Here is a 16,103-nt window from a genome sequence, read left to right as displayed (position 1 = left end):
CCTTAATACGTTGCTAACAATAACAGTGTGTTATAATTAGTAATATTGTAAAGACATTCATAGACATTTTGATGTATGGCAGCAAACTATGTTGTGAAAATCAATCTCTCATTAAGTATTACAATACCTTAATCTTGAATCTACAACAACCGAAGGGTCATTAACTGATCCCATTCTACATGTGCCTATAAAGTGAGTTGCCGTCGTTAGGAAATTTCGTCCAATACACCTCCAGTAATTATCCGAATCAAAAATGTCTTCACTACAATGTCCAGGTACATCTTGTCTCACCAAAGTAGCACCTGTCCAATAAATTTCCATGCTTTAGTTTGTTCTAACGAACGCATAAACCGAATGCCTGCAATTGTATTTGAACGTGATCCAATACAATAGCGTGGGATATACCTTATGTGAAATGTCCTATTGACAGTAAGTTTATTGTGTGCTTTTGTTAAATATATGTTGTCCAATAAAACAGTCTTTGTGATAATTTAATCGTTTCTACAGAATTTTTTAAAAGATATACTAAGATATAATCGTATGCAATTGACTATTGACAAGTGAAAAACTTGAATGAATGTAGACTGTCTCCATAAAGGGAATAATTAATTAAACAATAACGTAATTGGAAAAACAATTTAAAGAAATATAATGACAATTATTACAATACTGGTACTTTCAAAAAGTACATTTCGAACAATACTTTCCGTTCTACTGTTAATACTGTTTGTGGTAAAGGCCATTTGACGAGGCTCAGTACTTGTACATCCCGTCATTGTGTTGTTTAATCTCCATTTTCGTTTTTGCTGATGTGCTGTGTATGTTTGCCTGTTTGTGATTCTTTGTTGATTTGTTTGTTTTATAGGTGATAAAGATTATAATAAGTGTTGACTGATGTACCCCTACTTTTGACATTTTTTGTTTGTTTGATTTGTTCAAACATCGATGTTAATATAATTAAATTTTATACGACTGTTATACAAGTGAAAGGTTGAGTAGCTATAAAACCAGATTTAATCCACCATTTTCTACATAAGAAGATACCTGTACTAAGTCAGAAATATGACAGTTGTTATCCATTCATTTGATGTGTTCGATTTGCCATTTGATTAGGGACTTCCGTTTGGTATTTTCAATAATTTAATGCTCTAACTTTTTTATTATTTCCTTTTTCATATGTGTCTGTGTTGTCATGTGATAAAACTGCATTTATTTTGACCGGTATAATGTGAAAAGCAAATGAGTTTTCTTAAAGGTTTTAATTAGGTTTTTTTGCATATTGTTACTGGAGCATTGCCAATTGGTCTTATGTAAATCAAAAAACATATGTACGAACTGTTGTCTTTTTATTAAAGTTTGTATACATCTTGTTTACTTTAAATATAACAAATGCATGATGGCAATTTAATTAATAAAGATGGAAAACAACACGTTTAATAAATTATTGCGTCCGAAGAGCTTTTCTGGATTTACCTTCATCAGGAACGATCAAAGCCAAACATTTGAAATCCGAAGATGTATACGTACAGAAAATCGTTGAAGAGCTATATGTCATAAAACCCTAAAATAAATAGCCAAATTCATCTAAAGCCAACTTTGCCTGAGGGAGTGGAAACCTTAGTTTCTTAATAATTTCAAAATTTATAAACGGACAATTTTAGTAAAGTTTGTTAAATCATGTCCGTACCGAAGCACTGACAACTGAACTGATGATACCCTCGGAGACTGATAGTCCACCAGCAGATGTATCACCCAGTGATTTAAAAAATGAAAAACAACACGTTTAATAATTCATTGCTTCCGAAGCGCTTTTTTGGATTTACTTTCATCAGGAACACTCAAAGCCAAACATTTGAAATCCGAAGATGTACACCATATATAAATCTTATCATCTGGTTCTGAAGCCTTTTTATTGTTGATACTCAATGGTGCAGTGATGTTATATTGAACAGCAAACAGTAAATGATCATACAAATTTTGTCCAACAGGCAGATCAACTGTTAATGGTATCTGTAAAGGAAGACATATTTGATATATTCTGAGCAGAATATTTAACCTTCTGTAAAAGCTCATTCTCCGCGTATATTTTTACAAAACCTCATGATTGACAGAAAACGGTCTCTTATCCATATGTGTAACTCTCTCCTTCTCAAGAGTAGATGTCGTTAGATTTTGTTAATTACATTGATTGGTATTCGTCATCGATTTATGATATTTTGCACCTTGATGAACTACTATCGTCAATATATGCAAATGTATATTCAGTGGAAACACTTTTGTTTTGATAAAACTTTTAATGATAAGCTTTTGTATTGGATTAACAGAACGTTTCAACTATATTTTACTTTTTGTTTGAATAAGCACATTTTACTCTAACATTGTTTGCCACTTTTTAAATTTCGGAATAGTGTATAAATGTTCACGTGTTTTATTCAAAACGTATATCAATAAAGAACCAAGTAACTACAAATCAATGAGGGATGAAGTGCACACATCAATGATACAGCCTGCATACGACACAAATAAGCAAAGGATAGTTAAAAGCAATACATATGCATTTAACATATTAAGGATAAAGTTGATACTATCTAAACATAAATTGTTCTGCTGTTTCATTTGAAAAATAACAACACAATTCGGAAGGAAACTGGTGAGTGTCACTGATTTCAATTTCTTCTTTGGACTGACTTTTCTTAACTATATTGAGAAACATAACTGTACTTAGTTAATCGTTTTAAACTTAAAATTTGAGTGAAAGCGAAAAACCAAGCAAACGTGCAAAATCATTATAAAAATTAAAATTATTTGTGAGAATACATTTTTTTGGTTACCTTCATTTGTTGGAGATGTTTGCGAGGACCGATTCCCGAGAGCATTAAAATTTGAGCAGACCTTATAAATCCAGCTGAAAGAATAACTTCATGTTTTGCGAATATCCGTCGTCTCTTTCCATCTTTTATAAATTCAACTCCAACAGCTTTGTTACTTCTTATTAAAACCTATATGTCATAGGTAATATATAGATATAAGTTTAGTTAGTTAAACTACATGATACACAATGGGATCCAAACATGATTTAGTAAAATATTTGTATATGGAAACATATATTTGAATACGAATACCTGCTTAATTTTAAGGATACTCTTTAACCTTCAAATATAATATTCGATGCATATCTTTTTATTGTAAAGTAGTTAAACAAAGTTTCGCCTTTAAATAATCAAATTTAAGAACTTGTTGTTGCCGTCGACGTATTCAAGTACTATGACTTACTAATAAAATTATTTATATACAGAGTAATTTTCAAATTACAATAGAATTTACGTATGTATTACCCTGATATGCCCTGTCATTGCCGTAAAATGTTATTGTGCATGTATTACAAATTTGGTTTAATTGCGACCGGTTTGCTCTTTTAATCATAATGTTTTGCTATGAAAATGTAGCATGACTTGTGTGACCTACTGTTTTCCTATGAAAAGGTAGAAAGATATCACTCCACTCTTCAACCGATTGTGATATAACTATAATGATGCAAAATATTTACAAAGGGCAACAAGGAGTTGTCATTACCTTTGTTACGCGAGATCGCAAACTGACTTGTAAGTTGTGTCTTTCTAAGACTGGCCTAAGGTAACAGGTCGATGTGCTGCAACGTTTGCCGTCTTTAACATTCATCTGATTTTTACAGAAACCTAAAATATTTAATATATGTAAAATCAAAAAGCTCTTTGGATTGATAAAAAGACCATAAACACAAAACTGTAGGAAAAGTTGGTATGCCAGTAGCCAAACAACACATACATTTAAAATTAAGATCTATGTTTTCGAATTTTCTTTTGAAAAAGTCATTAAATGTCAAATTTTGTGTTAATCAGATTAAAAGGGCAGATATTAAACATACCACTAGTTTAAATTTGCATTGCCATTAACGTGCCCCCCAAAAAATCGCTTAAATGGTGAATGAAAGGCAAAAATTTAGTGTTTAAGGATAACACGTGTACACTAGTCTCCACTTTTAAGGCAATTTGCTATTGTATAATTAATAATCTGTCTTAAGGTAGTTCTGTTTAAAACTTCGTAGTCTACAAAGGCTTTACGCCATTTTTTATCTTTCAGAAAGATTGTGATATCCTTATGTAAAATAATAAATATTTACAATCAAGATCAAGTATTCAAAAATCTTATAAGTTAACATAAAATGTATTAAATCAAAGACCAAAAGACCGATTTTGCATGTTAACATATATTGCTGACGATTGGTGACCATACAAAAATTCATCAGAGATACAAAGTTATGAATTTGTTACGCTAAACACACGTAATATTAGCATAATGTCATTAGAATCGCAAATTATATTTGAGATGACCTATGTCCTGCAGTTTATTCAACCAATATTGATGAATGACGAATTATCGCAATTTTAATAAGATTTTTTTGTGTATTTATCTCCCAAATGGTCTCAAGGAAGTCCGCTACTCCGTTTTAAAGTAATAAGTTTTTCATAACATTAGTATATATTGATAGGGGATTAATAAAGGAACCAAAAGAGCAAGAATAAAATATTGGTTAATGTGCTTCTTTTTAAGATATATGCCATTGAAAATTTGGCGGGAAATTTTCTCTCTCGATTTTTCATGGCTTAATCATTGACAAGTTTAATTTCTCAAAACTTTAAAAAAAAAAAAAAAAAAAAACGCTTTTTTATAAGACTTTTCAGATGGCTGATAATGATACATGTGAAAGATAATTAAAAAAAAATGGGAAAAATTTGTTTAGGCATTCAAATGGATAAAATCAGAGGATTCCGAAAATCTGACAAAAACCATAAGCCTGACATGACACAATCAGAGGTTTGACTTCATCAACCTTTGACACGATTTTAAAAACTGATTTAATAATGCATTGTTCAAAAACCAGAATGGCGGGTTAAATCTGTTTTTTTCTATAATTTGATAATCACACTTCTCTGACAGCTTTTTTTTATAGTTTCGTTAAAGAAATTTATTGTTAAAAGGAAGCTCGGTGGTTAGAATCCAGGTTGGGTCAAACCAAGACTAATATCAGCCCTTGTTGTTCCTTTACTAATGCTTTTCTGACTGATACTATCAAAAATAAATTGTAGATTTTAAAATTTTCACCCTAGTTCATCCCTCACTTAATGTATTCACTTATTTTGTTTTAGCTCATCTGACCCAAAGAGACAATTGAGTTTGTCTCATCACTGGGCGTCTGTCGTCATTTTCAAAATCATCTCCTCTGAAACTGCTGAATCAAATTTAAGATTTGTGCCACACTCATCATTGGGTTATGTAGATTAAGAAATGTGTCTGGTAACCCGGCTTACCATGGTTAAGTAGTTATCAAAGGCACCAGAATTATAATTCTGTACGCCAGACGCGCGCTTCGTCTACACAAGACCCATCAGTGACGCCCATATCAAAATAGCGCAAAGCCGAAGAGCATTGGGGATCCAAAATTCCAAAAGGTTGTGCCAAATACGGCTAATGTAACCTATTCCAATGATAAGAAAATCCTTAGTTTTTCGAAAAATTTAAGTTTTGTAAACAGGAAATTTATAAAAATGACCACATAATTGATATTCATTCCAACACCGAAGTGCTGACTACTGGGCTGGTGATACCCTCGGAAACGTCCACCAGCAGTGGCATCGACCCAGTTGTGTAAATAGTTATCAAAGGCACCCCAGGATTATAATTCTGTACGTCAGACGCTCGCTTCGTCTACACAAGACCCACTAGTGACGCCCATATCAAAATAGCTACAAAACCAAACAATCACAAAGCAGAAGAGCATTGAGGATCCAAAATACCAAAAGGTTGTGCCAAATACTTTACGGCTAAGGTAATCTATTCCTTGGATAAGAAAATCCTTAGATTTTAAAATAGAACATACGGGTACAATTTAGAATTTGGCTTCGATCTCTGAATTCAAAGAATTTCGAACAAATCTTACTTGGGGTAAAAAAGTTTATCAGGTCTTTTTTCAGGAAATTTTCAGTCGAATCGGACAACCCGTTGTTGGATTGCTGCTCCTAAATTTGTGATTTTTAGGAAATTTGGCCGTTTAGGGTAATTATCTTGAATATTATTATAGCTAGAAATAAACTGTTAACACTAAAAATGTTCAGCAAAGTAATATCTTTAAATAAGTCAATATAATCAAAATGGTCAATTGTAAACAATTTTTCATAAATTTTTGTATTTTAAAAAAAAAATCTATTTATCTCAAACAACAACGACTAATTTAACCAAACATGTTCACAATCATCATAGGGGTAAGTTGTTTTAAAATGTGTCCGATGTCCATCCCGCGAACCAAGATGGCCGACATGGATAACAAATAGTACATAGGGTAAAATGCAGTTTCGGCTAATATCTCTGAAACCAAGAGCACTTAAGGCAAATCTGACGGGATAAAATGGCTAGTTAGGCCAAGATCTATCTGCTTTGAAATTTTCAGACCAATCAGGTAACCCGTTGTGGGGTTGCTGTCCCTAAATTGGTATTTTTAAGAAAATTTTACAGCTTTTGGTTATTATCTTTAATATTAATATAGAAAAAAATAAACGGTATACAGCAATAATGTGCAGCAAAGTACGACCTGCAAATAAGTTAACATCATCCAAACGATCAAATTACCCCTTAAGGAGTTATTGCCCTTTATTGTCAATTTTAAAGAATTTCATATATTTTTTTTTTATTTTTAAAATCTGTACAAAATATTTTCCACCCTTACGACTGGGCCAAGTTCATTATATATAGAGATATCTGTAAGCAGCAAGAATGTTCAGTAAAGTAAGATCTACAAACAAATCACAATCACCAAATCAAAGTTTTGTCACGAATCCATCTGTGTCCTTTATTTAATATGCACAAACACCAAGGTGAGCGACACATGCTCTTTAGAGCCTCTAGTTATTTTGACTTGGTTTATCTTAAAATATATTCACTAGATTTGAATATAGGCGACTTACTGTAAATTCTCATTCTTGGTTTACTTTGAGCGCTCTTAATAACACCTACCGACCGTTCAAGACCCTTATGGGTAGTCATGATAGTTAATAACCACCCACACCATTAATACTAACTAATAATCTACCTATCGGATCATCACTATTACAATCTACTGTAGAAAATCCTATTTCCTTTGCCGCTGTTTGATGGAATGACTGTAAAATACTCTCAGTAGTCTCTTTTATGTTGATAGGTCCATGCAGTCCTCGTAAAGCTATAAAACATATGAATTCACAAATATGACTGAAACAGACTTGTCTACAATTGATTATAAACCAATTGTTTTGATATTTTCAAGTTTTTAGTGATTGATAAAACCATACAAGCAGTATGTAGAAAGGATATTTTTTTTTTAAAAAGACACACTTTGCCAATAACAATTTCACATTGCATTTACTTAAAAAAACTCACCAAAGATAAAAGGTGTTAGCCCCTTACTCAAGATCTTCATTTAACATTTAATCAAAATAGCTACAGTATGAAAATTATTAAAAATAAAAAAAAAACATTATAGGATTATTTTTTTTCCAGAGGTAATTGATATGAACACAGGGGCGATTAACTCACAAAGGAGGGACGATAGATACCAACGGGACAGTCAAACTGACAACGCCATGGCTAACAATGAAAAGAACAAACAAACAACAGCTCACACGACACAACATAGAAAACTAAAGAATAAACAAAGTTCGAAGGACTTCTGTTTAAAGTTTGTGAATATGAGTCCCGGTTTACACACCAATAACCTCTAGAAAAAATGTGTTTAATCCTTATAATTCTTATGCTAAAATTCGCAATTTTCAATTAACATGCATATGTTTGTGTAAACGCTACTATAATAACCATCAAATGCACAAATGAGAAAAATGTCATAAATAAGGAGTTGGCCGCCATATTGACTTTCCAAAATCCATAAATGTTCAAAAGCTGCAACGGAATCTAAAATAAATTAGCACCTACCTCAACAAAATTATTTGATTGAATTATTATCCGAACTTGAAGCGTTCAAGTAACCAGATAATCTTTCCAATGAAAATTTCATTCGAATGACGTCGTGTTTTGTTATGACGTAAATTTGCTTAATCATTCATCACATTTTGCAGAATTTTATCTTAACTTTACACATTTTCCAAGATCTAGTGCATTTTATTTATTTCTTTTTTTTTCTTATATATGCAATAGAATAGACACAATTGTTATGCATTTATATTTTAATTTTAATTTTCTGAAAATCCCTGGATTCCTGCAAGCTTGTGTATCGCGCATGAACAGATTACGAAAGTAGTTTCGGAAACATGGTTTATCCAATTGTAAACTAAGAGAAAAATTCTAAGTGACCAATCCAATTTAAGTATTTACAGATATGCAAATCATATAAAATTATTGAATTATAAATATAGGTTTTAAAAGTGAAAGTCCAATTTGGCTAAGGCCTCTTTGCTTTGTATATACCAACCTTAGGTTTGCAATTTTTTTACTTTATTTACAACAATAAGGAGATGTGGAATGATTGACAAAGATACAAATGACCACAGTTCTCAAAATCTAACAAAACAGTTTGTAAATTAATTTATGTTGACAACAGAAGAGGGACGAAAGATACAAGAGGGACAGTCCAACTCATAAATCGAAAATAAACTGACAACGCCTGGCTAAAAATGAAAAAGAAAAACAGACAAACAACAGAACACATGACACAACATAGAAAACTAAATTTTTATGAAACCATGATGTTCCTCTTTAAGTTGGATATACACACGCACATATATATGTATGTATATATATATAAGTACGTCTGAGTCGGTGACAACTCTACAACAGATGTAGAAGGGAGAGGGAAGAACCAAAAATTTGCGAAAGCAAATTTACAGATATAACATTGTTGGGTTGATGTTTAGACGAGTTGTATATATATATATATATATATATATATATCAGTCTAAAGATTTGCACAACGGTACTGATATAAGATGTTATAATACGAAAATGTTGTTATTAAATCGTGTAGACAAATATTTCGGCTCAACAAATCGCCTTCTTCAAGTGTCATAAGTTTTAACAATACTGATAATACAGGTAAGTTTTGGTCGATTGATTTTAATCCAAAATCCTGAATATAATAATATAAACAAAACACTATAATTCAATATACGTGACTGTGTATATTAACAATAAAAATGAGTGAAAAACAAAACCGTTAGTATTTCTTATTGATTCCGTTTGGATGATGTACATTAAGTTCCTTTATCCAAAAGCTTTCCCGAACCTGTCGCTGGGCATCACTCCAGCGAATGTTCTGTTCAATCACTAGAATTTTCATGCGGTTAAAGTCATCAGGTTTGTGACCCGACTGTCTGAAGTGCTGAGAAACTGGGAGAAGTGGCTTCTTAGAGATATCACTCCTATGGCCATTGAGGCGTTTGTGGAAAGGCTGCTTTGACTCACCAACATATTGGAGGCCACAAACCGAACATTCTAGTATGTAAATAACATTCATACCTTTGCAGGTAACATTGCAAAATATCTTATAGTTGTTTTCGGTTGCCTTACTGTGAAATGTTGATGAATGCTGCATCTGTAGGCAGCATTTGCAGCGTTTTTCTTCACACGAACGACATTCTCCAGAAGTACTTCTATTATCAGACACTTCAGCCCGCACCAGCATGTTCCGCAGACTACTAGGTTGCCTAAAAGCTATCATTGGAGGCTCGGGAAAAATCTTGGATAGTTTGGAATTCTTTTCAACTGATTTCCAATGCCCACGAATGACACCAAAGCTGTTTTTGAGAGATGGGTGGTAAGTAAGAACACATGGAGTCCTTTTATTTTTCTTTTTAACTTTGTATTCCAATAGTTCACTCCTCGGAATTGACTCCGCTTTTTGAAAGCTTTTTTTGATATTTCTGTGTTTGTAGCCCCTTTTCTTCAAGCGAGTTTCAAGTTGACGTAGTTGTCTTTTAGTTGTTTCTGTGTTGGAACATATTCGCTTGACTCTAAGTGCCTGACTGTATGGAATGCTCTTGGTAAGATGAGCAGGATGGCAACTTTTAGGGGACAAATATTGATGAGTGTCAGTAGGTTTAGAATATAAATCTGTAGATATGATGCCCTCTGTGAGCGAACTTGAAGTATCGAGGAAGGCGATTTTGGATTTAGAATTCTCATGAGTAAATTTGATACTAGGATGTATGTTGTTGGCATGAGTGATAAAAGTATCTAAATCCTCGTCGCTTTTATTCCATTTCATATCCACATCATCTATAAATCTAAACCAGGAAAGCGGTTTTTCGATGGAAGTTTCAAGGATTTGTTTCTCTAATTTGCCCATAAATATGTTGGCATATGACGGAGCCATTTTGGTGCCCATGGCAGTTCCATTTACTTGCAAATAATGATCTCCATCAAAAGTGAAGTTGTTTTTCTTAAGTACCAGCGTGAGCATTTTGACCAGACATTCGGTAGGTGGATATTTCACTGGTCTGGAATTCCAAACTTTTTTACATGCATCGATACCATCTGCATGTGGAATATTAGTGTAGAGGGAGGTGACATCCATGGAAACAAGAGTCGTGTCGGAGGGGAGTGGATTTAAGGCCTGCATTTTTCTTAGATAATCGGTTGTATCTTTGATGTGAGATGGTAAGTCTTCAACATGTTGACGAAGATGGAAGTCAACAAATTCCGATATTTTTTCCGTCGGATGACCGTTCGCTGAAACTATAGGTCTTTCTTGGTTATTGGCCTTATGAATTTTAGGTAAAAGATAAAATCTGCCCGGTTTTGGATTGTCTGGTTTCAAATATTAAAGAGTTTTGTCATCGATGAAACCATCGTCATGCATTTCTACCAAACTATCAGTGACTTCTCTGCTAAATATATATCATTAAGTGTTAAACGGAGAAGCATTGAAATAGCAGATCGAATCACAATTCAGATAGTAATACACCAGTTAATCATAATCAGTTCTTAGTGTGCAATGTCCTTTTGTTCTTATAATTTGTAAGTACAGATTTTTGTTAATTTAGTAGCTTTGAAATATTACAAATGTTAATTCTTTCAAATGCAAAATAACAGATCATTTATTGAAATTTACCTAGCTGTATATATAAATTCGGTAAGTTTAATACTACAAAACTATTCTTTAAGAATAAAAGTATATCATACTTGAGTCTCCGTAAGATGTATCTGTAGCATTTTCGAGTTTTCTGAAGAAGGGAAGAACATCGTCGTATCCCCAACTGATTGCCCCTTCGTGTTCCCATTGATCATAGTTGTTACGACTGCCTCTTACAATATTTTGTGCATTGATCGACGATGAACCTCCAAGCACTTTGCCTTGTGCTATGTAAGCCCTCTATATTAATAAAAAAATTTAGTAAAATTAAGATGTGCTTCTAAAGAAAGATAAGAAATTAGCAATATCCTTTAACTCTACTTTCCGCTATATAGATGATGTTCTTTCACTAAATAATTCAAAATTGGGGACTATGTGGAACGTATTTATCCCATCGAACTAGAGATAGAAGATACTACAGATACAGTTCAGTCGGCCTCATATCTTGACTTACATCTAGAAATTGAGGGTCGGTTGAAAACAAAACTTTACGACAAAACAGATGATTTCAGCTTTCCAATTGTGAACTTTCAATTTTTAAGTAGCAACATTCAGGAGCACCTGCATACGAGGTATATACCTCCCAATTGATACGATATTTCCATGCTTGCATTTCCTATCATGATTTGCTTGCTAGAGGGTTGCTGCTCAAAAGGAAGCTTTTAAACCAAGAGTTCCAAATGGTGAAGTTAAAATCATCCCTTCGTAAATTTTACGGACGCCATCACGAGTTGGTTGACCGTTATGGAATAACCGTTTCACAAATGATATCGGATATGTTCCTTACGTCGTAACTACAATCTCCTTCCCTTTCTTGAATGTGACCTACCGAATTAGACTATTTACCGGATTTTTTATCAGATAAGCAACACGACGGGTGCCACATGTGGAGCAGGATCTGCTTACCCTTCAATTCAGTTATTGTACTATGAACAACAAAGTTATTTAATTTGTAAAAAAATATTTCCTATCGTCATTACTGTATATACCTAACAACAAAATTATTCATTAACCTCTGTACATTATTGCGTGTGGGGGCATTGTTTTCAAGTTATGGTTGATTGAAATTGTTTTACATATCACACCTTATTTCATTAATTTTGTATTTACATTGTCATGATTGTGTCATAAGTCAAATGTAAAAGTTCAGTGCATTATCACTTGTTGATGTTATGCTAGTAATTTATGGGAGCCTTTACAGTTTGCTGGTTGGTGTGAGACAGTACATTGGCCTTTAATGGTTTTCTTTTATAAATATGACTTGGATGGAAAGTTGTCTCATTGGCACTCATACCAATTCATCTTATATCTTATTTAAGCGTGTTTACATGTCTTACAACAAACATAAAACACCGCAATTAAACAAGGGTTCTCTGTTATGGGTGTATAACAATATATGCATTCGTGGCATTCATAATTGAAATTTAAAATCCACACTTAGTCGCATTATCAGATGCTACAATAGATGGAAAGAAGATTGGATTGTGATTTTGACAAATCGAACATACAAATATGAACTACTGGTATGAAATTTGTCACCAAAGCGAAATGGTATACGATTTTTTCAGCTAAACCACATGTTTGACTTGAAATACTTAGCATAAACTGTTTGATTCAGTCTATTGGACCGTTTTAATATATATGTTTCTTATTCTATTAAACAAACGTTGAACTAATGTCGATTCTCTTACTTAACCGTTTCAACCTGACTCAAATGTTATTTATTTTTATATTGATTTTCGTTCGCGACAATAGTTCTGTAAACATGTCAATCGCTCACCTGCAAAAAAAAAGACACCATTATGTAACTTTATTCAAAAAAATTATTGATATAAAAAAGATATAACCTCATTTTCATAAGCAAAATGGGAGTACTTTTGTTGAACAGAATGATATCCCCAATCTTTCTCTGAACCTATAAGAAAACCCCACAGAGATGGTATTTGGGTTACGTCATCTGGTTCCATATCTGACATTCCAGCTTCCAACAAAAGAACTGAAGTGTCATATTCTTCCGATAATCGAAAGGCAACAACACTACCTGCAGAACCAGCTCCTACAACAAAATATAACAAACAACATATTTATATAGTTTACATATTCACACAAAGTTAACCTATTCTTACAGCGTTAACCTATTCGTACAGAGTTTACCTATTCGTACAGAGTTTACCAATTCATACCAAGTTAACCTTTACGTTTAGAGTTTACCTATTCGTACAAAGTTTGCTCTTCTTACAAAGTTTACCTATTCGTACAGATGTATGTAGTCAATAGCTGTATAGTAAGTTTACTTGATAAGTTGTGGTGTTTTAAAACTGCTTTAAATTGTCTAAGGACCCAAATCAAAGTAGTGTTCAAGCACATTTGGACTTTGGATTGTCCCATTTATGATGACGGCGGAAGATTTAACTTAAGATAGGTCTGCTACTGGAGTGAACTTCGAAACCAAGCTATCTTGCACCTTGAAAATTAAATTGAAACAGATGTATTCAGCTATTAACTTTTTGTTATGTCAATTGTTCGACTGGTACTGGCTTGGAAGGCCGAGTACTCGAGAACAGTTTGTTGTACATGTTAAAGAGGCTCGCGTGTATAAGATTTTCAGAAAAAAAAAATAAAAATTTATTTTTCATTACAAATTTTATTAGTTACCTTGAGTAGTTCTTACTTTATCATATGGTACGAAAATCATTTAAAAAAATCAATTCGTGTTGGCCCCAGGTGACTTTTAAAACGTAGATACCATTGAAAAAGCTCCAAATTATCTCACTTTGGTGCAAAATGCTATTTTTTGCATTAAAATTGAAATATCTTTTTTAACTCATCGGTGACCTATTTTTTTTTATTGTTGTTTACGAATAAGCAGTACATAAACTAAATAATTGTAAAATTTAAGCGATTTCCGTAATTAAGTTTTTTTTTTATTTCGATATTACCGCTATTTCTCTTATTAGTTCAACAGAAAAAAACAACATTATCAAAAATGTATGCTTCTTTCGAAGGCAGATTGTGAGCGCAAATGAACGGTGACCTATTTTTTTTTTATTTCATTTTTCTATTAAGTATAAGATAAAGTTCATTTTCAAAAAGATATAGCGAAAACCAGAACAAAATCATATTGACATGTGATGAACTCTACGCAACTGATTAGAGACATTTATAACGGTGTTTGTACACATAACAACACTTTCATGGATTGATAATTAACTCATCACAAGCCGTACTTTGTTTATTAATCAAGACTTCTATGTAAACGTGATTGGTATGAGATGGACACTTAAATTAATTGAATTGCTCTTCATTGGACACTTAACTGTTTTGAAACATGTTTAATTTACAGTTTATAGATATGCAAAAGTATGAGAACGACATTTTCAACCCCAGAAGTCGAAAATAGACTGACAACGTCATGGCTAGTTGTTTATTTATTTCTTTAATTGTATGTGATTGTATTTTGTATTTTTTGTAATTTACCTCTTGTTTCACATGTCAATGTGACGGAGTGTTTTTGAGATAAAAGCATATTGTATTGTATTGCTAAAAAAATATCAGACAACTGATAGTGCAGAAAAACAAAACACAGAAAAGATAAGACCGAGCAACACGAAAAAGCACTTGTAATTTGAAGTCCAATATTGTTGTTTACAAATTAAAGTCGTATTTAAAAAAAAAACTCATCAGAAACAGATGATACAAATATTGTCTACTGAGTCGGACTTATATGCACATATTTTTAATTTTTTTGGAACTTGGTTCATGAACACGTACACAAATAATGATTGCTATAATATAGGTTATTTGTAGAAACGGCGGTCGGTAATTCATTGTTTAATTGACACACAAAAAAACCCCCAAAGAATCAAGCTATGTTTGAAATACGTTTGTCTTTCGTTAATATGTTTAAGAAAGGTAATAAAAAAAACCACTGCATCCCACCTAAAATCTAAACTTTTCGGTTCTCGAGTATTATGACCGAGTATCCGAGTATTAGATCTTTTAACATCCCTATTAATTACTAATGGTTACATTGGTTGTGAAAGAATTTTAACATTGCCACATACACATAAATACACTATGCGTATTTACATGTAAACTCTTTGTTAATTCATCATGAAATAATGTACATTCTTTTTGATATGAAATATAATCGTATTAAAGCTTTTAAATTTTCATCATGCAAAAAACTGACTATAGTTATTAGGAAAAAAGAACGCAATCTTCAACAAATATCTTTGTACGATCACAAACCTAAGTTATCTGTCTAAACTACAAAGTTAAAAACTTACCGACGATGTAATCATACATTTCTTTGAAGGGTTTATCATAAACCCCTGGTGGATCTGATTTCCGTTCTAAAAGAACCATCGTAAGAAAGTATACAAGTGATGCAATTGCTGATTTTCGCAAAATCACTTCTGCGAAAAACATTTTCTGTTGACCAACTATTGGGTGATAAATATCTACAAAAAGATTCAAAACAATCCAATCGAATTCAACTATCTTGATTTTATGTAAGTCTGGAAAGGAATATATCATATCAACAAGGAACTGAAAAGGAATTTGATGTTTTAACAATTTGTACAAGAAGAAGTAATTTCTATAACACGTATATATACATGTAGTTTAAAGGTATCAAATTTCAATTGCAATTATGATTTATAAATTAAAAATATTTATGATTTATCTGAGCATGTCATTGAGAAACATTAAAACCATGTCTAATTTTTACCAATGTAATCCCTAAAAGTAATGACATGTTTACTTTATGAAATACAAATTTTCTTCAGAGGTTATTTGTTTATTGAATTTCAAAACGTGTTTAACAAACGTAAAATTTATACTGTAATCGGTTATGAATCTTATATATCTGGTTTAGACATAACATTCCTAACTTCATCTTTTTGAATGTTTTATTTTCAAAACGACAAATCTCCATTTAAAACTAAAA

At 32.3% G+C, this 16,103-nt stretch overlaps 1 protein-coding gene across 1 annotated transcript; it reads right to left on the bottom strand.

The window, feature by feature from the left end:
• Nucleotides 1-964: 964 nt before the first annotated feature.
• Nucleotides 965-15,520, bottom strand: LOC143053702 (choline dehydrogenase, mitochondrial-like). Its single transcript, XM_076226489.1, has 7 exons — nucleotides 15,442-15,520; nucleotides 13,080-13,208; nucleotides 7,124-7,252; nucleotides 3,574-3,695; nucleotides 2,832-2,999; nucleotides 1,824-2,010; nucleotides 965-972 (listed from the first exon to the last, which is right to left on the bottom strand). The coding sequence occupies exons 1-7, from the start codon at nucleotides 15,518-15,520 to the stop codon at nucleotides 965-967; spliced, it is 822 nt and encodes a 273-aa protein (XP_076082604.1).
• Between the last annotated feature and the right edge of the window lie 583 nt (nucleotides 15,521-16,103).

This window comes from Mytilus galloprovincialis, chromosome 12, assembly GCF_965363235.1.
Source record: "Mytilus galloprovincialis chromosome 12, xbMytGall1.hap1.1, whole genome shotgun sequence".
In the NCBI taxonomy this organism is placed as follows: domain Eukaryota; kingdom Metazoa; phylum Mollusca; class Bivalvia; order Mytilida; family Mytilidae; genus Mytilus; species Mytilus galloprovincialis.
Note: the sequence above shows the minus strand (reverse complement) of the source record. Positions and strands in the feature narration are given on the sequence as shown.